This window comes from Callorhinus ursinus, unplaced genomic scaffold (genome assembly GCF_003265705.2).
Source record: "Callorhinus ursinus isolate GAN/ISIS: 27379988/994484 unplaced genomic scaffold, GSC_fseal_2.0 scaffold27, whole genome shotgun sequence".
Lineage (NCBI taxonomy): Eukaryota > Metazoa > Chordata > Mammalia > Carnivora > Otariidae > Callorhinus > Callorhinus ursinus.
In genome coordinates this window covers 21967113-21991816 of record NW_027397089.1, presented here as the reverse complement: position 1 = coordinate 21991816, position 24704 = coordinate 21967113, and the positions used below count along the sequence as shown (strand labels likewise).

Here is a 24704-nt window from a genome sequence, read left to right as displayed (position 1 = left end):
GATCATGATCCAAGCTGAAATCAAGAGTCAGATGCCTAACAGACTGCACCACCCAGACAGGCACCACCCAGGTTACAATGAAAACATACAACAACAGCAAGAAACCATGTACAGATGCAATGCAATCTTTATCAAAATACCTATGGCATTATTCACTGAGAAGATAATCCTAAAACTTGTGTGAAACCACAAAAGACCTTGAATAGCCAAAGCAACCCTAAGAATGAACAGCAAAACTAGAGACATCCCAATTCCTGATTTTAAACTATACTAAAGGCTATAATAATCAAAACAGGATAGTACTGGCATAAAAAGAGACAGACTAATGGAACAGAATCGAGATCCCAGAAATAAACCCATGCATATATGGCCAACTGACATTTGACAAGTAAGCCAAGAAAATTCAATGGATAAAGGATGGTCTCTTCAATTATAGGTGTTAAGAAAACTAGATAACCATGTCCACAATAGTGAAATTGGACCCTCATCCTACTATTCACAAAAATTAACTCAAAATGAATTAAAGACATAAACATACAACTTGAAACCATGAAATTCCAGAGAGTAAAACCTCCTGACATTGGTTTTGGTAACAATATTTTTTATTTTTATTTTTTTTAAAGATTTTATTTATTTATTTGACAGAGAGAGACACACAGAGAGAGGGAACACAAGCAGGGGGAGTGGGAGAGGGAGAAGCAGGCTTCCCGTGGAGCAGGGAGCCCAGTGCGGGGCTCGATCCCAGCACCCTGGGATCACGACCCGAGCCAAAGGCAGATGCTTAACGACTGAGCCACTCAGGTGCCGCAACAATATTTTTTAGATATGACACCAAAATCACAAGAAACAAAGGTAAAAATAAATATGTTGAAATTCTAATTCCCATGACCTGTGAATATGACCTTATTTTGCAATAGGGTCTTTAAAGATATAATTAAGTTAAAATGAGGTCAATTGGGAAGGGCTTAATCAAATGAGTCTCCCTATAAAGAGAGGGATATTTGAAGAGTGACATGGAGAAAGAATGCCATGTGATGACAGAAGCAAAGATAAGAGTGATACAGACAAGCCAAGAAACACCAAGGGTTGTCCACAACCACCTGAAGCTGGGAAGAGGCAAGGAAGGATTTACTCAGAGTAAAGAGTCTCAAAGAGAACTTGGCCCTGCCAACTTCATTTTAAACTGCTAACCGCCAGAACTATGAAAAGACAAATAGATGTGGTTCAAAGACACCCCAGTTGTGTACTTATGGCAGCTGAAGGAAAAAATATACCACCCATGTAACCAGAACCCAGATTACTACACCCAATTTTATCAGCCCCTGAAAAATGCCCCTTGGACATTGCTATTTTCTAAGACTAACTCTGCACCATGGTAAATACTATTCATAACCCATATTGTTCCTTTTAGGAATAAATCCACATGGTAGGAACATTTATCCTAGTTTCTAAGAGCCGAATTTAGATTTATCTGGTGTTGAAACCTAGAAATAAATGGAATTTTATAGGATGAGCTCTTTTGTGTCTGGTTTCTTTTGCTCAAAATTAGGTTTGTCATGTTAATCCACAAAGACATGGACAGATAATTTTTTTGGTTTTTTTGTTTGTTTTAAGATTTTATGTATTTATCTGACAAAGAGAGAGAGCAGCAGAGGGAGAGGGAGAAGCAGGCTCCCCACTGAGATGGGCATGGGGCTGGATTCCAGGACCCAGGGATCATGACCCCAGTCAAAGGCAGATGCTTAACCGACTGAGCCACCCAGGTGCCCTGAAATAGTTTTCTGTTGTTGTTGCTGTTGTTTGGAGAGAGAGAGAGCTCCAGTGAGTGAGGTGGGGTCAGGGGAGGAGGGCAGAGGGAAAGAAAGAAAAAAACTCAAGCAAGCTCCAAGCTCACTGTGGAGCCCAACACAGAGCTCAATCTCACCACCCTGAGATCATGACCTGGGCTGAAATAAAGAGTCAGACGCTTAACCAACTGAGCCATCCAGGCGACCCTGGACAAATAGTTTCAATAAAAAGAAATACCATAAAGGGATGTTCCTTCACACAAGTAATAGACAAATGTACATTTAAATAACACAAGAAAACCCTTTTATTGGTGAAGGTTTTATTGGCAAAATCAAACAGATCAATAACACACTGTGATGGTAAAGAAGTGAGGAACCAGAATTCTTGAATGTTGCTGTGTGGAGATGATAGGTGTACAACCTCTACTGAAATATATACATGTCTATTTAAATGTAATATATACACCTTTGACACAGAAATTTCACTGCTAGAGATTTACTATATATATATATCTATATATAGATATATATAGATATATGCTCTATGGCCAATTATACTGTATTGAGTGTTAATCATTCCAGCATTTTTCAACAATTATAAAATTCTGGGCAAACCTAAATATTCATTGGAGATAAAACTGGTAAATAACTTTTTGGTACATCCATTTAATGTAGTATTTGCAGCTGCTTACAAACACTGATGATGCAGCTCCTTAGATACTGCTATGGAACAAACTGCATGATTTATTTTTAAACAAAAACCTAAAGAAGCAATACGATTATTTGTAGTTGTGTAGTATTTTGTTTAGAAGATAGCATGTACAGTACATTGTTGCACTTTCCTAGAATATGTCTGAATAGTATCTAAACTATTACATGTTTGCCCATGAAAAGAGAACTAGGTGAATAGGGGATAAGATAGGTAAAGAGAAATTGTTCATTATTTCATATCTCATATTTTGAACAATGTGAATGTATTAATTACCTAATATATCAAGGTCATTAATTATATTTTAAAATATAAAATTTTATACTCAATAAAAACGAATTTGTTTTCACATTCTTTGATGGATTGGTTCTTGAACTTCCAAAACAATATGTTCATTTTTTGGATGTATAATTTACTATTCATAAAATTTATTTTTTATGATTGCTGAAGGATGTTTGAAAGATCATAATCCTTTGTAAATCAAGCATAGTTGACTAATTTGACTCAATATCCTGAGCTTTTTCCTAATACCTATTAAAGAATGAAAATATTAAAACTTTGATGACAATAATTCTTTTATTTTTTTTGACAATAATTCTTTTAATTATCATGGCCAGTGAACTCCTTTTCACAAATGTAACGAAAGCGTTTACTACAATCAGCACTAAAAATATTTGATGAGTTGAGGAATCCACATTTTATATCTGGTAAATTCTGTTGGAGATGCCTGCAGCAGAGAATATATTTATTTTAGAAAGTCATTTCTTAGGTAATATTTATGACGAATTTAAAACATATGTGCAGTTCTTTCAATGGACATGCAACATCTGCATCCCTAGCACAGACCTCTCACTTGAACTTCTTAATCATGTATCACAATTCCCAAGTGCCACCCTTGTACTTAGCTAACTGGTTAATAGATTTATTAAACTTGTATCTACAACTGAATTCCAAATATGCCTTATTAACATTAATGGCTACATCATTCTTACAATTACTGGGCCAAAAACCTTGGAAACATCCCTGAATTGTCAACCTCTCTCACACATATTTTTTTCTTCTCACACATCTTTGAAAGAAGTGTGGAATCTGGCCACTTTACAGCAGCACAAACCCTACCATCTTCATCAAGGCACTACATCTCACCTGGATGAATCCAACAGATTCTTAGCCTCCTGCATCCCAGCTTTTACTCCCACTCCTCACCCCAAGGAACACACATCATCTAATCTGAACAGAGTGCCCAGAAGGAGTCTCTGAAATAGGAAACCTGCCTTGTCACTTCCCTGCTCAAAACCCTCCAATACCTACTCTTTGCCCTCATGAAAAAATCCAACTACTTACACTCTTCTGAAGTCCTTCCTGCTCTCACCCTCACTACCTCTCTGACCTACTTCTCTCCCCCTTTTTCACTTTGCTCTAGCATTGCAGGCCTTTTTCCTATTTCCTCAAGCAAGCTAAACACACTCCTACCTCAGAGTCTTTACACTAGCTGTTTCTACTGCTAGGATGCTGTCCCATTAGGTAATCCACAGGGCTTGCTCATTCAAGATACTGTACAAACATCATTTCTCAAGGACACTGTCTCTGAGCACCCCCATTTAAAACAGTAAAATCTCTTCCTCTTATCTTCATACACAAAAGACATTATAATATAGAAAAAAGAAATGTCACAACAATCCATAGCATTTATCTTCTTCTTTACTTGGCATATTTGCTTTGTCTTCACTCATCCCCACCAGCACTATCAGGCCTGCATTAGAATGTAATATCCATAAGGGGAGGATACTGTTGCCTGTTTTATTCATCACTGTAGCTTCAATGTCTAAAATAGTGCCTGGCATATTACAGGCAATCAGTAAACAGCATGTTAAATAGCCCAATGTCTCTCATAATCTCCCTTATGTTACTTAGATTAGTTATGACAAATCATTTTTCTTCATTTTCTAGTTTCCTGGACAACAAACCGGCAAATCTATGGGATTTACCAATGAGACAAGACTACCAGAATTTATGTGGATTTGTGTAAAATAATAGCACGAAAGACACTAAGTGATCACACTAGAGATACAAGATTACTAAATGATTTATTGGAAAAAGCTCTTTTCTTTTTAGTTCTTGAATAATACCGAGCAAACAGGTACAAGTTGCACAGAGAGTGCTTGGTTTAGATGCAAGTTTTATTCACTCATTATAGTTTTACCATTTCCTGCAGCCATTACTTGAACATGCTAGTATCACAGAACATACAAGAGAAAGGTATAAAAGCAAAATGTCACGTTACTGTGTCTGGAAAGATCATCCAATAAAGAACATGGGAATAAATAATGCTCTTTGGGACTATCTGAAGCCTGAGATTTGCATTTGGTTGCCTATCTGAGAAGCGCGATCAAATGGAATTCAAGATATTCCCTAGGTCCCCAAGGATCCTTTCCTATTCTTGACCTATAATCTACCAGGCAGTTCCTGAGCAGGAAAGTTCCAGAGCAGGAAATCTACCATGTCAGTTCCTGTGACATGAAAACTTACACCATCTGAGATAAGAGTGTGTCATCCAGCCACTTCCAGGGATGTTTAGCTCCTACTTTATATAATCCAATCCAATAATTGTATTTTATTTTTGATTGAATGAAGTTCTGTGGAAAAGTAGAATTATTCGTATTACTCATAACATCAATGCAAACGACTCACCCACAAAGGACTTATAAAATACTGGGCACTTTTATCTTCAAATACCATTCTGATAAATGGAGGAAGCAAGTTAATTTCTCCACGGTGTGGAGAAGAAGTTGAAATGAAAAGTTTTCAATGAACAAATCACTCAAGTCTTTGTGACTGGTTGAAAGATATCAACAAAGGACACGATGGATTTTTTAAAAATCTCCACATATAATAAAGTGGATGGGTAAATATGACTGCACTAAACCTAGAATTTCTCTTCATCATAAGACATCTTAAAGAATGTGGAAAGACAAGCTTCAAATCCTGAGACATCTGCAATAATTTAAAGAACAAATACATATTTCTATAAATCAATAAGAAAACAAAGTGATCCAATAAGAAAAAATGGACAAAACATAAGAACATATTTCAAATAAGTAAAGCATGTAGCCAATAAATATGGAAAGAGCTAAGCTAACTAGAGAGCAGGAAAATGCAAATAAAAGTCACAAGGATATATCTTACAACTGTTCAATTAGCAGAAAGTAAAAATAACACCACCAAGTTTGTGGGATGGTAGAGATCAAAAATATCTTTAAAATAGTTCCTAAAATCATATTGAAAAATAATTTGGAATTCTCATATAAAATTTAACTTGTACAAATTCTATTGCCCAATAAACCATTCATAGGAAGATTTATGATGGAGAAGAGAGGACATGTGGAACAATTTTGCACAGAGCCATGTCTAAGAGTGTTTAACAAAGGACTATTCATAACAGCAAAAGCTGGAAACAATGCAAATTCCCATCCTCTAGAGAATGGATGAGGCATACCCAAGCTGTGGAATATAAGAAACTATACCTACAGGCATTAAAATAGCTTATGCCATTTATTTGCTACGTACACTGAAGAAAATAAAACTACTTTGAGCATTTTCGTTGCTATACAGAGGGAACCATACTGTTTGCTTTGAAGATTTTTGTGCACTGAATAATGCATACAGTGTCGAAAATATCTTTAACATAAAAACCTGTAAATTCTTTGTAATCATTATTCCAATTGACATATTTTATTCATTTCAAATGTCTCTTATGGATGCAAATGTGAAGCAACAAATTAATGTTCTTTCCTAAAAGCAATGTAATCTAATCCCCCTCTCTCACACTCTCACTTTCTCTACACACACACACATACACATACACACACACACACACTCCAAAATTTTTTCACTGTAATTAAATTGTATAAGAAAAAAATCTTAAGACTGCATCTTTTAGAGTAGGTAAAATGGGGGGTATTATATAAGCATCACAAAACTATGCATTATCCTTTCTAGGTCACTGAAGAAACACTAAAATTAAATGTTCATTGATACTTTCACTCACATACTTTTGTTAGATTTAGGGGTATACATAAATGTATAAAAGCCAATCTCAGTTTTCAGTACCAATGGATTTAAGGCACTGCTTTCATCACAATCTTGGGTGTGGTAAAGCAGAAAAAGACTAAAATTCTAAACCATTAGGGTAAGAGTAATGCTGTTGTACAGCAAAGTCTGTTGCAGGGTTTGTATATGCATCAGTATTCCAGTTTAGATCCTGACAGCAAGGCTATCATAAATGATAGTAAAACTTATGAGTCTCAGAGACAAAGAGAAAATCCTGAAAAGCAGCTTGGGACAAGAGATCTGTAAACTACAACGGTAGAAACATTAGATTGACAACAGACCTATCCACAGAGACCTGGCAGGCCAGAAAGGACTGGCATGATACCTTCAGAGCACTAAATGAGAAAAATATGCAGCCAAGAACACTATATCCATCTAGGCTGTCATTGAAAATAGAAGGAGAGATAAAAAGCTTCCAGGACAAACAAAAACTAAAGAAACTTGAAAACACAAAACCAGCCCTACAAGAAATATTGAAAGGGGTCCTCTAAGCAAACAGAGAGCCTAAAGGCAACATAGACCAGAAAAACACAGACAATATACAGTAACAGTCACCTTACAGACAATACAATGGCACTAAATTCAATCTTCAATAGTTACCCCGAATGTAATGGGCTAAATGCCCCAATCAAAAGACACAGGCTATCAGATTGGATTAAAAAAAAACAAGACCCATCAGTATGCTGTCTGCAAGAGACTCATTTTAGACCCAAAAAAACCTCCAGATTGAAGGTGAGGGGGTGGAAAACCATTGACCATGCTAATGGACACCAAAAGAAAGCTGGGGTGGCAATCCTTATATCAGACAAATTAGATTTTAAACCAAAGACTGTAATAAGAGATGAGGAAGGACACTATATCCTACTTAAAGGGTCTATCCAACAAGAAGATCTAACAATTGTAAATATCTATGCCCCTAACATGGGAGCAGCCAATTATATAACCCAATTAATAACAAAAGCAAAGAAACACATTGACAACAATACAATAATAGCAGGGGACTTTAACACCCCCCCTCACTGAAATGGGTAGATCATCTAAGAAAAGATCAACAAGGAAATAAAGACTTTAAATGATACACTGGACCAAATGGACTTCACAGATATATTCAGAACATTCCACCCCAAAGCAACAGAATACACAGTCTTCTCTAGTGCCCATGGAACATTCTCCAGAATAGATCATATCCTAGGTCACAAATCAGGTCCCAACCGGTACCAAAAGATTGGGATCATTCCCTGCATATTTTCAGACCACAGTGCATTTAAACGAGAACTCAATCACAAGAGAAAAGTTGGAAAGAATTCAACTACATGGAGGCTAAAAAGCATCCTACTAAAGAATGAATGGGTCAACCAGGAAATTAAAGAAGAATTTTAAAAATTCATGGAAACCAATGAAAATGAAAACACAACTGTTCAAAAATCTTTGGGATGCAGCAAAGGCAGTCCTAAGAGGAGAGTATATAGCAATACAAGCCTTTCTCAAGAAACAAGAAAGGTCTCACATACACAACCTCACCCTACACCTAAAGGAGCTAGAGAAAAAACAGCAAATAAAGCCTAAACCCAGCAGAAGAAGAGAAATAATAAAGATCAGAGCAGAAATCAATGAAAGAGAGATGAAAAGAACAGTAAAACAGATCAGCTAAACTAGGAACTGGTTCTTTGAAAGAATTAACCAGATTGATAAACCCGTGGCCAGAGTTATCAAAAAGAAAAGAGAAATGACCGAAATCAACAAAATCATGAATGAAAGAGGAGCGATCAAAACCAACACCAAAGAAACACAAACAATTATAAAAACATATTATGAGCAACTATATGCAGCAAATTAGAAAATCTGGGAGAAATGGATGCATTCCTAGAGATGTATCAACTATAAAAACTGAACCAGGAAGAAATAGAAAACCTGAACAGACCTATAACCACTAAGGAAATTGAAGCAGTCATCAAAAATCTCCCAAGAGCCCAGGGCCAGATGTCTTCCCAGGGAAATTCTACCAAACATTTAAAGAAGAATTAATACCTATTCTTCTGAAACTCTTCCAAAAAGTAGAAATGGTTGGAAAACTTCCAAACTCGTTTTATGAGGCCACCATTACCTTGATCACAAAACCAGACAAAGACCCCATCAAAAAGGAGAATTACAGACCAATATCCCTGATGAACATGTATGCAAAAATTCTCACCAAAATACTAGCCAATAGGATCCAATGGTACATTAAAAGGATTATTCACCACGACCAAGTGGGATTTATCCCTGGGCTGCAAGGTTGGTTCAACATCCACAAATCAATCAATGTGATAAAACACATTAATGAAAGAAAGAACAAGAATCATATGATCCTCTCAATAGATGCAGAAAAAGCATTTGACAAAGTACAGCATCCTTTCTTGATCAAAACTCTTCGGAGTATAGGGATAGAGGGTACATACCTCAGTATCATAAAAGCCATCTATGAAAAACACACAGCGAATATCATTCTCAATGGGAAAAAACTGAGAGCTTTCCCCATAAGGTCAGGAAAATGGCAGGAATGTCCACGATCACCACTGCTATTCAACATAGTATTAGAAGTCCTAGCCACGGCAATCAGACAACAAAAAGAAATAAAAGGCATCCTAATCAGCAAAGAAGAAATCAAACTCTCACTCTTTGCAGATGATATGACATTTTATGTGGAAAATCCAAAAGACTCCACCCCAAAACTGCTAGAACTCATACAGGAATTCAGTAAAGTGGTAGGATATAAAATCAATGCACAGAAATCAGTGGCATTCCTATACACCAACAACAAGACAGAGGAAAGAGAAATTAAGGAGTCTATCCCATTTACAATTGCACCCAAAACCATAAGATACCTAGGAATAAATCTAACCAAAGAGGCAAAGGATCTGTACTCAGAAAACTATAAAATACTCATGAAAGAAATTGAGGAAGACACAAAGAAATGGAAAAACATTCCATGCTCAGGGATTGGAAGAACAAATATTGTGAAGATGTCGATGCTACCTAGAGCAATCTACACATTCAATGCAATCCCTATCAAAATACCAACCATTTTTTTCAAAGAAATGGAACAAATAATCGTACAATTTGTGTGGAATCAGAAAAGACCCTGAATAGCCAGGGGAATGTTGAAAAAGAAAATGCAAAGCTGGCGGCATCACAATTCCGGACTTCAAGCTCTATTACAAAGCTGTCATCATCAAGACAATATACTATTGGCACAAAAACAGACACATAGATCAATGGAACAGAATAGAGCGCCCAGAAATGGACCCTCAACTCTATGGTCAACTCATCTTTGGCAAAGCCAGAAAGAATGTCCTATGGAAAAAAGACAATCTCTTCAACAAATGGTGTTGGGAAAATTAGACAGCCACATGCAGAAGAATGAAAGTGGACCATTTCCTTACACCACACTCAAAAATAGACTGGAAATGGTTGAAAGCCCTCAGTGTGAGACAGGAGTCCATCAAAATCCTAAAGGAAAACACAGGCAGCAACCTCTTCGACCTCATCCACAACAACTTCTTCTTAGAAACATTGCCAAAGGCAAGGGAAGCAAGGGCAAAAATGAATTCTTGGGACTTCATCAAGATAAAAAGCTTTTGCACAGCAAAAGAAACTGTCCACAAAACCAAAAGACAACCGACAGAATGGGAGAAGATATTTGCAAATGACATATCAGGTAAAGGGCTAGTATCCAAAATCTATAAAGAACTTATCAAACTCAACACCCAAAGAACAAAGAATCCAATAAAGAAATGGGCAGAAGATATGAACAGACGTTTTTTCAAAGAAGACATCCAAATGGCCAACAGACACATGAAAAAGTGCTGCACATCGCTCGGCATCAGGGAAATCCAAATCAAAACCTCAATGAGATACCACCTCACACCAGTCAGAATGGCTAAAATTAACAAGTCAGGGAACGACAGATGTTGGCGGGGATGTGGAGAAAGGGGAACCCTCCTACACTGTTGGTGGGAATGCAAGCTGATGCAGCCACTCTGGAAAACAGTGTGGAGGTTCCTCAAACAGTTGAAAATAGAGCTACCATACAATCTAGCAATTGCACTACTCGGTATTTACCCCAAAGATACAAATGTAGGGATCCGAAGGGGTACGTGCACCCCAATGTTTATAGCAGCAATGTCCACAATAGCCAAACTGTAGAAAGAGCCAAGATGTCCATCGACAGATGAATGGATAAAGAAGAGGTGGTATATATACACAATGGAATATTATGCAGCCATCAAAAGGAATGAGGTCTTGCCATTTGCAACGACGTGGATGGAACTGGAGGGTGTTATGCTTAGTGAAATAAGTCAATCAGAGAAAGACATGTATCACATGACCTCACTGATATGAGGAATTCTTAATCTCAGGAAACAAACTGAGTGTTACTGGAGTGGTTGGGGGTGGGAGGGATGGGGTGGCTGGGTGATAGACATTGGGGAGGGTATGTGCTACGGTGAGCGCTGTGAATTGTGCAAGACTGTTGAATCACAGATCTGTACTTCTGAAACAAATAACGCAACATATTTTAAGAAAAAAGAAAAAGAAGAAGATAACAGGAGAGGAAGAAAAGGGGAGTATGTCAGAGGGGGAGACGAACCATGAGAGATGATGGACTCTGAAAAACAAACTGAGGTTTCTAGAGGGGCGGAGGGTAGGGGGATGGGTTAGCCTGGTGATGGGTATTGAGGAGGGCACGTTCTGCATGGAGCACTGGGTGTTATGAACAAACAATGAATCATGGAACACTGCACCAAAAACTAATGATGTAATATATGATGATTAACATAACATTAAAAAAATTAAAAAAAATAAAATAAAATAAAAAATAAAACAATGGTTCTTCTAGGTCTCTGTTGCACCTGTGTCTCCTCTGCAAAGCAATCTCCACCAGTTAGCAAGTGCTTCAACACAAAGTGGCCAAATAGTACTGGAGGAAAGTCTAAGTAATTATCCTAACTCAAGATACAGGAACTTCTCATAAAACATTTACTCAAGTTTTATAAAGTAGACATACCTGCTCCTCTTTATTATCAATCCCTATGAGACTAGAACGCATGTCTTGGCATGACTCCTTACTCCTCTCCCAAGTCTTCTCTTCCTTTGAAAAATAGTAACAGCTTCTTCCACAGCAGGACATTTTTTCTTCAAGACTGATATAGTCTTTATCTTAAAAACAAAATCCACCATGATCTTCAACCACAAGAACACTTAGAGACCTGCACCTTCTATATATCTCATTGCTTAGTTCAGACTGAATAACCAAAAAAAAAAAAAAAAAATAGGTGGTATTTCTGACTCCCAGAAATCTAATGCTGGCAATAGCTCTTTGGCCAAATTGTGGAGCCAGGGACTGTCTCTGACAGACTTCAGGCCATTGTTAGGATTGCACTGAGAAATCTTGACTTCCAAAGGCCAAATGCATGGCAGCAACATGGAGCAGTTCTCCCTTCTGGGAGAAATCCACCAGTGGAATGTACAGGGATGGTATTAATTCCAAAGGATATATATTGGGGAAAATTCATTCATGAGGATAAATTACTCAAATAATCACATCAACATGACTTTGTGAAAGTTGAGTTCAATTACCTATAGTAAAGAAAATGATTTGATTTTAAAAGGTGAGCAAAATTAAAGGCCCTGACAAAATACAATGTAAAGTTTTAAAATTATATATTTTTAAAAAATATTTAAAAATTTAAAATTATATATTTAAAAAAATCTGTAACTAACAGCATAAGTATTCAGTACATACCTGTAATAGATGGTAAAATTAAGTGACCTTCAAATTCTGCAAAGGAAGCATTTTTGTCTTTTATGTCTTTCATATCTTGCATTGTGTTTCCAGAACACCTCTGAAAAACTTTAACCCATATTAGAAAGTTAAGGTCATGAATGCCTTTAATAGGCCACTTTATTATAATCACTTACTCTCATTTAAATTATGTGGTGAATGCTGTTGACTAAATGAATGTACCATCAGAGGAAATGTGAGGATAAAATACTATGAAGTGTCAGAACATAAAACAGATTTTTATTATACAACTTTATTTGCTATCTATTACTTGTTAAGTATGTAAAATAGTAATCAACTTTTATAAAACAGAAAATAAAAACAGGAAATCAAATACATTACTAGTTTCTATGTCATCTACACTTGAAATAAAGATTTCAAAGTTGGTGAAATTGAGTATTCAGTATATTATTTTGTATTTAGTTTTTGCATATAAAGCTAAATACAGGGATTTGGCTCTTCTCTAGAATAAACTTATAATTGATTCATTGAATGTGCATGGAGTATGGGCTCAGATGGCTCCTTCTAATATGCAAAAGGAAAGTTAAAAATCTCTGAGAGAAATAGCAATATTTTCCCAAACTCACAAATAAAAATGTAAAAACATGAAGTATATGGCTCTTTCAGTGTGTGAACATTAGAAGAAAAATCCTTTAAAGATTTGTTACATAACTGAGAACGTTCATTTTCAAATCTGCTATGACCCATCATTATTCAGTCAAATTCTTGGCTACTTGTAAATATCCAACAACATAAATTGCACAGTCTCTTAATATAGTCAGTTGCAATAAATATAACTATTGCTTTAACTGAGCCATCCATTCCAATGTTCATATACTGGTTTTGAATTAAAAAGACACATTAAGGAGCACCTGAGTGGCTCAGTCAGTTAAGCCTCCAACTCTTGGTTTCAACTCAGATCATGATCTCAGGGTCCTGGGTTTGAGCCCCACCACCAGCACCATGCACAACATGGAGTCTGCTTGCTAGTTCTCCTTCTGTCCCTCCCCCTGCACAAGATCTCTCAGTCGCTAAAATAAGTAAATAAATTTAAAAATAAACAAGACATGTTAAGACCTCTGATACCTAAGGATGCCTGGGTGGCTCCGTCGGTTAAGCATCTGCCTTCAGTTCAGGTCATGATCCCAGGGTCCTGGGTTGGAGTGGCATGACAGGCTCCCTGCTCAATGGGGAGCCTGCTTCTCCCTCACCTCCCCATTTGTGCTCTGTTGCTATCTCTATCTTTCTCTCTTTCAAATAAATAAATAAAATCTTAAAAAAAAAAAAGACCTCTGACACCTAAATACTACAAGATCTTGTGACTAATTAATTCCCTTGTCCTTTCCTTACTGACTATCCAAGGACACATGGTACAAAATTAATTTTGGCGGGACCTCCAAGAAACTTACAACATAGTCTTTATGAACATCTAAAAATAACCAAATTCATTGGGATACATGGCTGGCTCAGTGGGTAGAGCATGTGACTCTTTATCTCAGGGTCTTAGGTTAAAGCCCCATGTTGGGTGTGAGGCTACTTAAAAAATAAAAAATAAAATAAAAAACATACAAAATAAACCAACCTTGGATACTCTTGGCATTCACCATCTCATCTCTACAAGGCTTCTAAAAGTCAGATGACCAAAAATCACAAAACTGTACCCATATGGTTTAATGCTGACCAACACTTATGCTTCTCATCAATATTTCACCTCAACATTACACAGTATAGTTATTGACTCACACTCTTTTCTCATCAACAGCTATTTCAAGTATTTATACTTTTCCTAAGTTATCTAGTGCACCTCCTTGATGCTCCCCCTCAGAAGATGGCCTCATGTGTTATTTCACATGGAAACAGTCACCAGCAAGTGTACATTCCTCTCAAAATCCTGCCTCACCTCCTATAAATACACAGGTATCCCTCATTCTATCTCGGAAAAAAATATTGCTTTTCACTGAGTAAGTCTGAAACTTCAACCCCTGGTCTTGATTTCATCCCCTATTGAATCTTTAGTGACTGTGATCTCCTACTATTATATTTCTCTCTTGGACCCTCAACATTTTCCTTCTCATGGTTCCCTTCTCTTGCATTATGCTCATCTCAAGTCACCTCTCCCACAAAATTTCCTATCCTTTATTCTTCATATTTTTTGTAAGAGAATTGTTTTTTTAACTCTTAGATTGGGGATTGCATAAGGTTGTTCATAATACTTTATTCATGAAACACTCTCAAATTTGCTCTCAGAACCTTTATTTTTCTTATTTATTTAGCCAATATGTTAACCACCAAATACTGTAGCTAGCTCCTTAACTATTACATTTACCTACCTTTATACTTTATTTCATCCCTTCTTCCTACCTCTCTCAGTGTTACTAAAGCCCATTACAATCACCCCTTGATAAATTTTACATATACTTTTATTGTCTCCTTATGTATTTCCTGAAATATTACTATTTATTTGTTTTTAACTATTTAAGTTTGTAAGAAAGTATGATATACAAGAACTTGTGTGCTCTTGCTCTTTTTTCATTTCATATTATCTTCATAAATTTCATCCACATCGTTGTATATCACTGTAGTTTATTTTAACTGCTACATAAACTGCATTGGGAAATAAATTACTGAGGTTTCATTTACTCTCCCATTAGTGGTCATTTATGTATTTCTGAGGTGTTTGATAGTAAACAGCACTGCTATAAACAGTCCGTAGAAGTGCATATCTGTGCATGTGCAAGTGTATCTGTTGGACATATACTTAGGCTGCAAATGACTGACTCATGTTCAGGTTTAGGAGATAATACCAAACTGACAAAGTACTTGTGTCAGTTTATAGTCCCTCTACAATGTATGAGATCATATATATCCACATATTTTCAACACATGGGAAATTTTTTGCTTAGCCATAATTCAAAAAATAGTTTTCTCTACTCATTTTCTCAACTTCCTAATGTTTGAATAAGTTTCAGTCACTGTAATGAAGCTTTGACCCAACCTACCATTTTGCTGAATCTACTCTAGAAAATGTCATTAGTGGCCTCTCTGTTTGACAAATATAATAAGCATACCTTTCACTATCATAATACTTTGTCTTTCTGTACTACTTGAAACCCATAACTATCTTTAACCTCCTCTCCATATGATGCCATAATGTTTTGGATCCCTTCCTTGTTTAACCAAACCATCACTGTTTTTCACTATTTGCTCCTCTCACACTTACTTCTAAATGTTGATTTATCCTAAGAATCATCCTTCTCACCCTTGTTCTAGCATAATCTAGTCTCCCTGGTTTTACAAGGTGACACATGGTCTAGCTTCTTTCCTCTACTATGTTTTTGAATACTTGTTCCTTTAGTTGTTGAATAAACAATTCATATCTCTAATCTAGGCATATCTCTTGATCTTCAGACTTCTGATTCTATCCTATATGTGCAGATACTCTGTGTCTACTGCAAAAACTCACTTTGGAAGACTCAGACTAATCTAATTCTTTTTGGTAACCTCCAATGATATGCCACCAGCACCTCACTCTTCACCATTATTAGCACACACGCACACACACACACACACACACACACCCTAAATCATACCGTAATGTCCCTCTTGTGTCTTCTAAAACATTTAGTGGAATATATTTACCAAGGTGTAGAGCCCGATGTCAAATGGTAACACTGATTCACTTGTTTCCCTCACACAATCAATAAAAGGCATAATCTTAACAATGCTACACATTAAATATTTCCCATATGTGGTCCCTACCCTTCATTACTTCTTTCATGACACTAATTTAGTCATTCTTTTTTTTAAATATTTTATTTATTTATTTGACAGAGAGAGAGAGAGCAAGAGAGGGGACACAAGCAGGGGGAGTGGGAGAGGGAGAAGCAGGCTTCCGGCTGAGCAGGGAGCCCAATGCAGGGCTCGATCTCAGGACCCTGGGATCATGACCTGAGCCGAAGGCAGATGCTTAATGACTGAGCCACCCAGGCGCCCCTAATTTAGTCATTCTAACTAACCCTGATTCCTGAAACATCCTCCTATCTTGTCCCTTCCCTCACTTTCCAGTCTATACAGATTGACCTTTCCAAAATCCCTATCTGTTCATGGGACATGAGTCCTGTTTTGCCCTCAGATAAATCTTCCAATAGTTTCTTTTTTGTTTTTAGGACAGATCTAAAATTTCCTAACATGATATTAAAATTACCATAAATTGCATATCTAATGAAACCCATTTCTACATACTTCTTTTATTTACCCAAAACTGAAATTCTCCTAACACATCAATATGTTCTTCTGTTCATGCTGTTCTGCCTGGAAGAGTCTTCTCTACCATGAATTTCCTGATTACACCCTACCTATATTTTATATCATGTCAATTACTATCTCCTAGAGGAAAGTTTCTTGACCTCAGCATGGAATAGCCCACCCATCTGATATCTTCATGCCATTATTGCAGCACTAATAATATTTATTTTAAAAACAGCTTCATTTAAAAAAAAATCTTCCCCTTAAAACGGAGCTCATTGAGAGCTCACTTTCTAAAATTTATTTCTTCAGTGCCATCCATAGTTCCTGACCCAGCAAAGATACTCAAAATTGTTGTTGAATGAATGAAACAAAGAGTAATAAACATCAGGAAAAGGATATTAAAAACAAGTATTCTATACACATTGTTTAAAAAATTGATATGAAATCTATAAAAAGTGATATAGAAAATAGATCAACTTTATATTCCCCTTGTGATTTAAGCAGTATTGCAATATGATAAAGAATGTAAAATTCAAATAAAGATTTTTCCAATTCTCTGATAATATGGAAAACCTCCTTCCACACAAAATATAAGAATGAATATATATGTAAGACTCACTGTACATTTCAGCCAAATTTTCTGCCATTACTGCTATTGCTTACACTATTTTGTGTGGTATAAAACCTAAGTGATAGCAAAATAATAAAATCATCATCCTCAATATTATCATCAACACCATCATAATTACTAACATTTCTATAGGACTTTATGATTTTTTTACAGTGTCTTACAATGGATCCTTATAAGATTAATTAGGATTCTGCAAATCTTCTATTACTTTTTTTAATTTAATTTAATTTTATTATGTTATGTTAGTCACCATACAATACATCATTAGTTTTTGATGTAATGTTCCATGATTTTATGATTTACAAAGTTCAGCAGAAGTTCAGTGATTACAGCATCTCATTTTCCACTCTGGCTCATTGTTCTCATAAGAACTGTGTACCTGATACTCACGCATATTTATTAAGCCTGTGATTGTCAGCAGGAAGATAACACATATAACTCCCAGGGATAATGCAACAATATGCCATGGAAATTCTATACAAAATCAGAAAGCAAAATGTACAGTAAGCATTGAGCCTAGAAAGGCCCTAAAATTTAGAACAAAATGGAAATTCATTCTGGAACTAAAATGAATATCACTATTTACTCTGGTCACAAGTCTCATTAAATATTACATTTAAATATACCTCTTCATATGTAAAGAACAGATATATAATATCAAAATGTATAGACACAATTATCATGATTTTACTTTTTCTTACTTGACATCATAATGTTTTCAGAAACAAAAAAACAAACAAAACCCTTTACCTCTCCTTCTATTCATTGGACATCTTTCACCCTTCTGTTTCCTCGAATAGGGTAATTTCAGGTTCATGTATGTCACTCTCTCCTCGCTCATTTTTGAGGGCTGCAGCAAAGAACACAGCTCAAATCCTATTCAATGTTTCACGAGACATGAAAATAACATTATATTTATCATGAAGTAACAGCGACAGCTAAACAAATGATCATCTGAAATAAGCAAGTTAAAGTAAATATTTATCTGGAACTATTAGGAAAATTTTTTTTACATTTCTCTTTGTAATGACTTAAACAGAGATCCTACACAATTAAATAATGGTCCACTACCATTTATGGGAGAGTTATGTTTCACTTTTTTAATTGCATTCATTGCCAAATTTAAAAATGTATATATTCCATACCCATCTAAAAAATAGATTTATATTAGCTTTTGAAAAATTATGTCTGATCACTTTTAATGCCTGTTTTATGCCCAGTGGCAACTTTATTGACACCAAATACAGTAACTTCCTCTTTAGTAAGGACACACACGTTCCAATTTGACAAACTCCACATCTGCCACAAGCCTTTGTCAGACCCCACTCATTCATCTACATTATCCCTTGAACTTTAAAGTCAGTGGGTCATGACCTTGTTTTTAGAGTGTGAGGAAAATGCAGAAATCACAGGATCCAAAGAAAGGGAGTTTTGGGAGTAACATTAAATGAGGGGGATATAACTTGTAATTCTAACAACAATGCTGCACAGTGGTCCTTTCTATTTGTAGATGAGGTAAACTGAAGCTCCAAGAGCATAAACGGCATTCCCAAGGTCAGAGAGCAAATAAATGATAGCCTTTAATTAAAATAAATATGAATCTTATAAATGTGTGAATAAACAAGTATAAAATATATTAAATGTAATCTAGCTCAAATAAATATATATGTATATTAAAATATTATATATTATACTTAAACATGTAATTTATGTAAATATATATTTAGTTCAAGTATAATATTATATATAGCTTATTTATATTTATCCAAATATATTATCCTTCACCTCCACTTAACTCATATGAACAATATCTTTCAAAGAATACCTAATAAACTCTCTCCCCTAGAAATTAAAAAAATACATAGTGATTAAAGAGGAGAAAACATTTTTCCCAAAAGAATATTTTTGGTAAGTGTAGAGAGAACAGATAACTGTTCCTCCTAAATAGATTTGAAACTTGGGTTTTTAAATATCTTAATATTTCACCATTCAGTTACATTAGAATGTCAGGAAATGTGATTTGAACCATTAGCAAATAATGATAAACTGTATAAACATAGTGACATTTGATTTTCAATAAATACTCTTTCTACCAAAGTGCCAATTTATAAGGTAAATTTTGTCTTAAGGTCCTTTTCCTCTCTAACTGGATTTTGTTTAGTTGTATTTTAATTGAAAATCTGTATAACAAAGTAAAACAAGAAAATAAATCTGCAAATATAAACCTGGATTTATTTTGATAGAAAAATAATCATATTCTCAAAGCAATAAGCTTTTTCTTTATTACACTTAACTGAAAGATGAGGAAATTTAACCTTTGGATAATTCATTGCTAACCAGTTAGGTAATACATGTAGAGATAAGAGGGGGAGGACCACGTTTTATATTGTCTAAAAAGAATTAAATAGTCCTTAAAATATCTAAGGATTAAAAAAATCACATTCTACATAAGAAATATTTTGACCCATTCTCATTCTGATCCATTCCTATCTTCACTTGTAGAATAAAGTTAACATTAGATATGAATTAACGCAGATCCCAAAGTCAATTATTTTCTGCAACATTCCAAAACTCTCCCACTTCCTACATAGCTTTCCTGTAGCAAATTCTACTTTATTCCACTTTGTTCCACAATGGGACAGCACAAACATAGGTCACACAAGCTCGCAGGCTGCAGTACTTACATCTGTGCCTTGGGATCTCACCAGCTGGAGAAATAGAGTGGTCAGGAACACAGCTGTGATGTCCTGGCTCTGCGGGCCTTTCACCTCTGCTTTGACTCTAGTAGGCACTTACTGATATGTTTCACTGACTCTCAGAGAGACCCTGTCAGAAGAAAGAATGCCAATGATCATGTGACATTAGATACCCCCCCCCTACAGTTTCCACTGGTGTCAGTATCTCATTAACTCCTGCACTCTACTCTGTGTCTGACAAGAGTCATAGAAAACTCAAATGCTAAATCTTAAACACATTTTCTGGATCAATTTAAACTTGGGATTTAGCAGGTACCATGAAGATTGAAAAAAAAATGGCCTTTAAAAATCTCATGAGGTTAGGAAATACTTAACGATAAAATTTAAAAATTATGAAAATAAAAAGGAAAATATCCATATTCTACCTGACAAGATTCATACATTTTCTTTTTATGGAATGAAAGTAAGTTCCCAATTGTTATATATATATAATATATATATATATATATATATAGTAAAAGTAGAGAATGTCAAAATGTTCAAATTTTAGATATTATTTTTAGCAAACAGCCTAAGGATGGGCAGATTGCTTCATATATTGCAGTAAATCTAAATAAATAAAAACTGAGACATGAATGATTTGAAGAATATCACATTTCTACTTATTTCCTGTGATCTCTTTAAATTGCCTGAAGAAACTAACTCTTCAAATAATAAAAATTAAGACACAAACATAGAGACATGTTTAAAATATTGAATAGATTTGTGGGTAGTCCTTCTAAAGCATCAAAGTCATCTGTCCCAATAGTTGTAGCAAAAACAAAGCATTTTTTAAAAGACATTATTTGTTTAATTCAGTGAGCAACTTTATGCCCTAATTAACCGCAGAAGTCAGTGTTAGGCAAGAACAAAAGAAATTTTTTGTTTTTTCATATCAACCACATTGATTTCTGCACCTCAAGGGATCCTATGCTCTGATGCTTTGAAATTCTCCTTAGAAATGTGTAGTAATAACAACTGAGATCCACTCTATGCCAGCTATACCAGGTGAGGTCTTTGAAAGCACTTTGCCAAAAAAAAAAAAAAAAAGGAGGGGGTGCATTTTCCTTGGGTTTGAGCTGTTTCTTTGCTAAGACCTAGCTAAATGTTTTCAAGAAGTAGGTTTCTGACATAAAGAGAGAAAGCATTCTGCAAATTCTCCATGCAACAGGACTTTCTCTGAAAGGCAAACATGGTCTTCAGGCATGCCTAGGAACTAAGATCTTCCAGGTCCTGAGTGTAATTACTCTGCATAGCAGTTTCACATCTCTGTCTAAGCCTTATGTCAAATTCCCCAATACCAAAATACATCACTTAACAGAAATATATTTGATAACTCTTTTTTTGCTACTAAATACTATATACCTCACTGGTAAAGGATGAGTAAACCAGCAAACTGACTATAAATGTGTGTTTTAGAGGGTGAATAGTATGACTTCTAAACTCTCAATGCAGTGCTATCTTCTGGGGTGTGAGGCATTAAGACCTGACTGTAGTTTATATTTGTCTGCTTCTGAAGCAGCCGCTGAGTGAAGTGACTGACTTTGGCAGTCCCATCCCCTTCAGCAGCATCCAGAATACTTTCCATCCAAATGAGTCACCACTTAGTTGATATTCAATAACATTTCTATATGTTGAGAACCAAGTGGAAAATTGACTCTAAAAGTTTACATGCATTCACAGGACTGCATTGCCTCTAATCTTTTTGAAAGTAGAATTGATTATGTTTATCATTGGTTAATATTAACAAATCAACTGATACATATATATATCCTTAAAAATTTGGGACAAACCACCAATGAAAAGCACTTATTAGCAATTTTAGTTGTTAGGGCTTTTTAATAAGATGCCAAGTTTTTATAACTAATAGAGATATAATAAATTCTAAAACCTATCAAACTATATAGCTTTAAATATTTTATCAGTAGTATTTACAGGAAGTAAAATTATAAAGTACTATTGTTAAGAGTATGGGTGTATGATTACTTTTTAAGGTTTACTTTTACTTTTCTAACTATTTTGAAGAATGAGGCTATTATTAATCAGTCCATTATAAAGACATTATCCCCAAAGTTCTTTCTGTCCTTAAAACACCCACACACTTTGGTAACCAATGTCAATGTATTTTTAGTGCTTCTTAAAATGTTTCCTATACCTCTTCTCCACTTCAACTTTTATTTATCTGTAAGATTTCACTAAAATATCACTCATGTTCACTATTTTTACATTCACCAAAGCTAGCCTGTGTCAGAGAAAAGTAAAAACTATAAGGACATTGAGCAAAAAGAATGATAATATGGAGAAACCAAGATCTAACCACAAAATGAAAAAATTGTAAATAAAATAAGAGGGACAGAGAGAGATGTTCATGATCACATACATAAACAGAACAAAGCAGAATGACAGCAAGATCTAACTAAATTAGTGTGAAATATATATTTTTTTAAGATTTTATTTGTCAGAGAGACAGAGAGCACAAGCAGGGGGAGCCTCAGAGAGAGCAGGCAGAGGGAGAAGCAGGTTCCCCGCTAAGCAGAAGCCAGATGTGGGACTAGGATTAGATCCCAGGACTCTGGGATCATGACCTGAGCTGAAGGCAGACGCTTAACCAACTGAGCCACCTACACCTCCCTAGTGTGAAATTTATATAAAGCCAGCAGATTGCATAAAATGTTGAAAAAAATATTCAAAAAGCAAAGGTCCGTGAGAAAATACGTTTTCATTTTTATTTTTCATATCATGTATTTCTTTTTTAGTAGCTTTATTTTTTTATTATGTTATGTTAATCACCATACATTACATCATTAGTTTTTGATGTAGTGTTCCATGATTCATTGTTTGTGTATAACACCCAGTGCTCCATTCAGTACATGCCCTCTTTGATACCCATCACCAGGCTAACCCATTCCCCCACCCCTCTCCCCTCTAGAACCTTCAGTTTGTTTCTCAGAGTCCATAGTCTCTCATGGTTCATCTCCCTCTCCGATTTCCCCTCCTTCATTTTTCCCTTCCTGCTATCTTCTTTTTTTTTTTAAATGTATAATGTATTATTTGTTTCAGAGGTACAGGTCTGTGATTCATCAGTCTTACACAATTCACAGCATTCACCATGGCACATAACCTCCCCAATGTCTATCACCCAGCCACCCCATCCCTCCCACCCCCCACCACTCTAACAACGCTCAGTTTGTTTCCTGAGATTAAGAATTCCTCATATCAGTGAGGTCATATGATACATGTCTTTCTCTGATTGACTTATTTCGCTCAGCATAATACCCTCCAGTTCCATCCACGTCGTTGCAAATGGCAAGATCTCATTCCTTTTGATGGCTGCATAATATTCTATTGTATATATATATACCACATCTTCTTTATCCATTCATCTGTCGATGGACATCTTGGCTCTTTCTACAGTTTGGCTATTGTGGATACTGCTGCTATAAACATCGGGGTGCACGTACCCCTTCGGATTCCTACATTTGTATCTTTGGGGTAAATACCCAGTAATGCAATTGCTGGGTCTTAGATAGCTCTATTTTCAACTTTTTGAGGAACCTCTCCATACTGTTTTCCAGAGTGGCTGCACCAGCTTGCATTCCCACCAACAATATAGGAGGATTCCCCTTTCTCCGCATGCCTGCCAACATCTGTCGTTTCCTGACTTGTTAATTCTAGCCATTCTGACGGGTGTGAGGTGGTATCTCATTGAGGTTTTGATTTGGATTTCCCTGATGCCGAGTGATGTTGAACACTTTTTCCTGTGTCTGTTGGCCATTTGGATGTCTTCTTTGCAGAAATGTCTGTTCATGTCTTCTGCCCATTTCTTGATTGGATCATTTGTTCTTTGGGTGTTGAGTTTAATATGTTCTTTATAGATTTTGGATACTAGCCCTTTACCTGATATGTCATTTGCAAATATCTTCTCCCATTCTATCAGTTGTCTTTTGGTTTTGTGGACTGTTTCTTTTGCTGTGCAAAAGCTTTTTATCTTTTTTTAAATTTTTTATTGTTATGTTAATCACCATATATTACATCATTTGTTTTGGTGTAATGTTCCATGATTCATTGTTTGTTTATAACACCCAGTGCTCCATGCAGAATGTGCCCTCTTTAATACCCATCACCAGGCTAACCCATCCCCCTACCCTCCTCCCCTCTAGAAACCTCAGTTTGTTTTTCAGAGTCCATCATCTCTCCTGGTTCGTCTCCCCCTCTGACTTGCTCCCCTTCATTCTTCCTCTCCTGCTATCTTCTTCTTTTTCTTTTTTCTTAAAATATGTTGCGTTATTTGTTTCAGAAGTACAGATCTGTGATTCAACAGTTTTACACAATTCACAGCGCTCACTGTAGCACATACCCTCCCCAATGTCTATCACCCAGCCACCCCATCCCTCCCACCCCTGACCACTCCAGCAACCCTCAGTTTGTTCCTGAGATTAAGAATTCCTCATATCAGTGAGGTCATATGATACATGTCTTTCTCTGATTGACTTATTTCACTAAGCATAACACCCTCCAGTTCCATCCACGTCGTTGCAAATGGCAAGACCTCATTCCTTTTGATGGCTGCATAATATTCCATTGTGTATATATACCACCTCTTCTTTATCCATTCATCTGTCGATGGACATCTTGGCTCTTTCTACAGTTTGGCTATTGTGGA

At 35.8% G+C, this 24704-nt stretch overlaps 1 protein-coding gene across 3 annotated transcripts; it reads right to left on the bottom strand.

Moving 5' to 3' along the window:
• Positions 1–2848: 2848 nt before the first annotated feature.
• Positions 2849–20129, bottom strand: LOC112830042 (natural killer cells antigen CD94-like). 3 transcript variants are annotated; one of them, XM_025879682.2, is made up of 7 exons: positions 19991–20129; positions 18057–18156; positions 17697–17780; positions 12389–12496; positions 11651–11802; positions 5026–5132; positions 2849–3223 (listed from the first exon to the last, which is right to left on the bottom strand). In XM_025879682.2, the coding sequence occupies exons 2-7, from the start codon at positions 18145–18147 to the stop codon at positions 3097–3099; spliced, it is 669 nt and encodes a 222-aa protein (XP_025735467.1). In that variant the 5' UTR covers positions 18148–18156; positions 19991–20129; the 3' UTR covers positions 2849–3096. The 3 variants fall into 3 exon arrangements, with proteins under 3 accessions (XP_025735467.1, XP_073734131.1, XP_073734132.1); XM_073878030.1 differs by having other exon boundaries at positions 18057–18182; positions 19991–20092; XM_073878031.1 differs by lacking the exon at positions 17697–17780.
• Positions 20130–24704: the final 4575 nt, after the last annotated feature.

Coding starts and splice junctions, on each gene's coding strand:
- LOC112830042 (XM_025879682.2), bottom strand. CDS start 18,147: ATGAGCGAGGAGAGAGTGACATACATGAACCTGAAATTACCCTATTCG. Junction 17,781..18,056: donor TCCAATGAATAGAAGGAGAG/GTAAAGGGTTTT, acceptor GATTTTGTATAG/AATTTCCATGGCATATTGTT. Junction 5,133..11,650: donor TTGATAATAAAGAGGAGCAG/GTATGTCTACTT, acceptor ACTTTTCCACAG/AACTTCATTCAATCAAAAAT.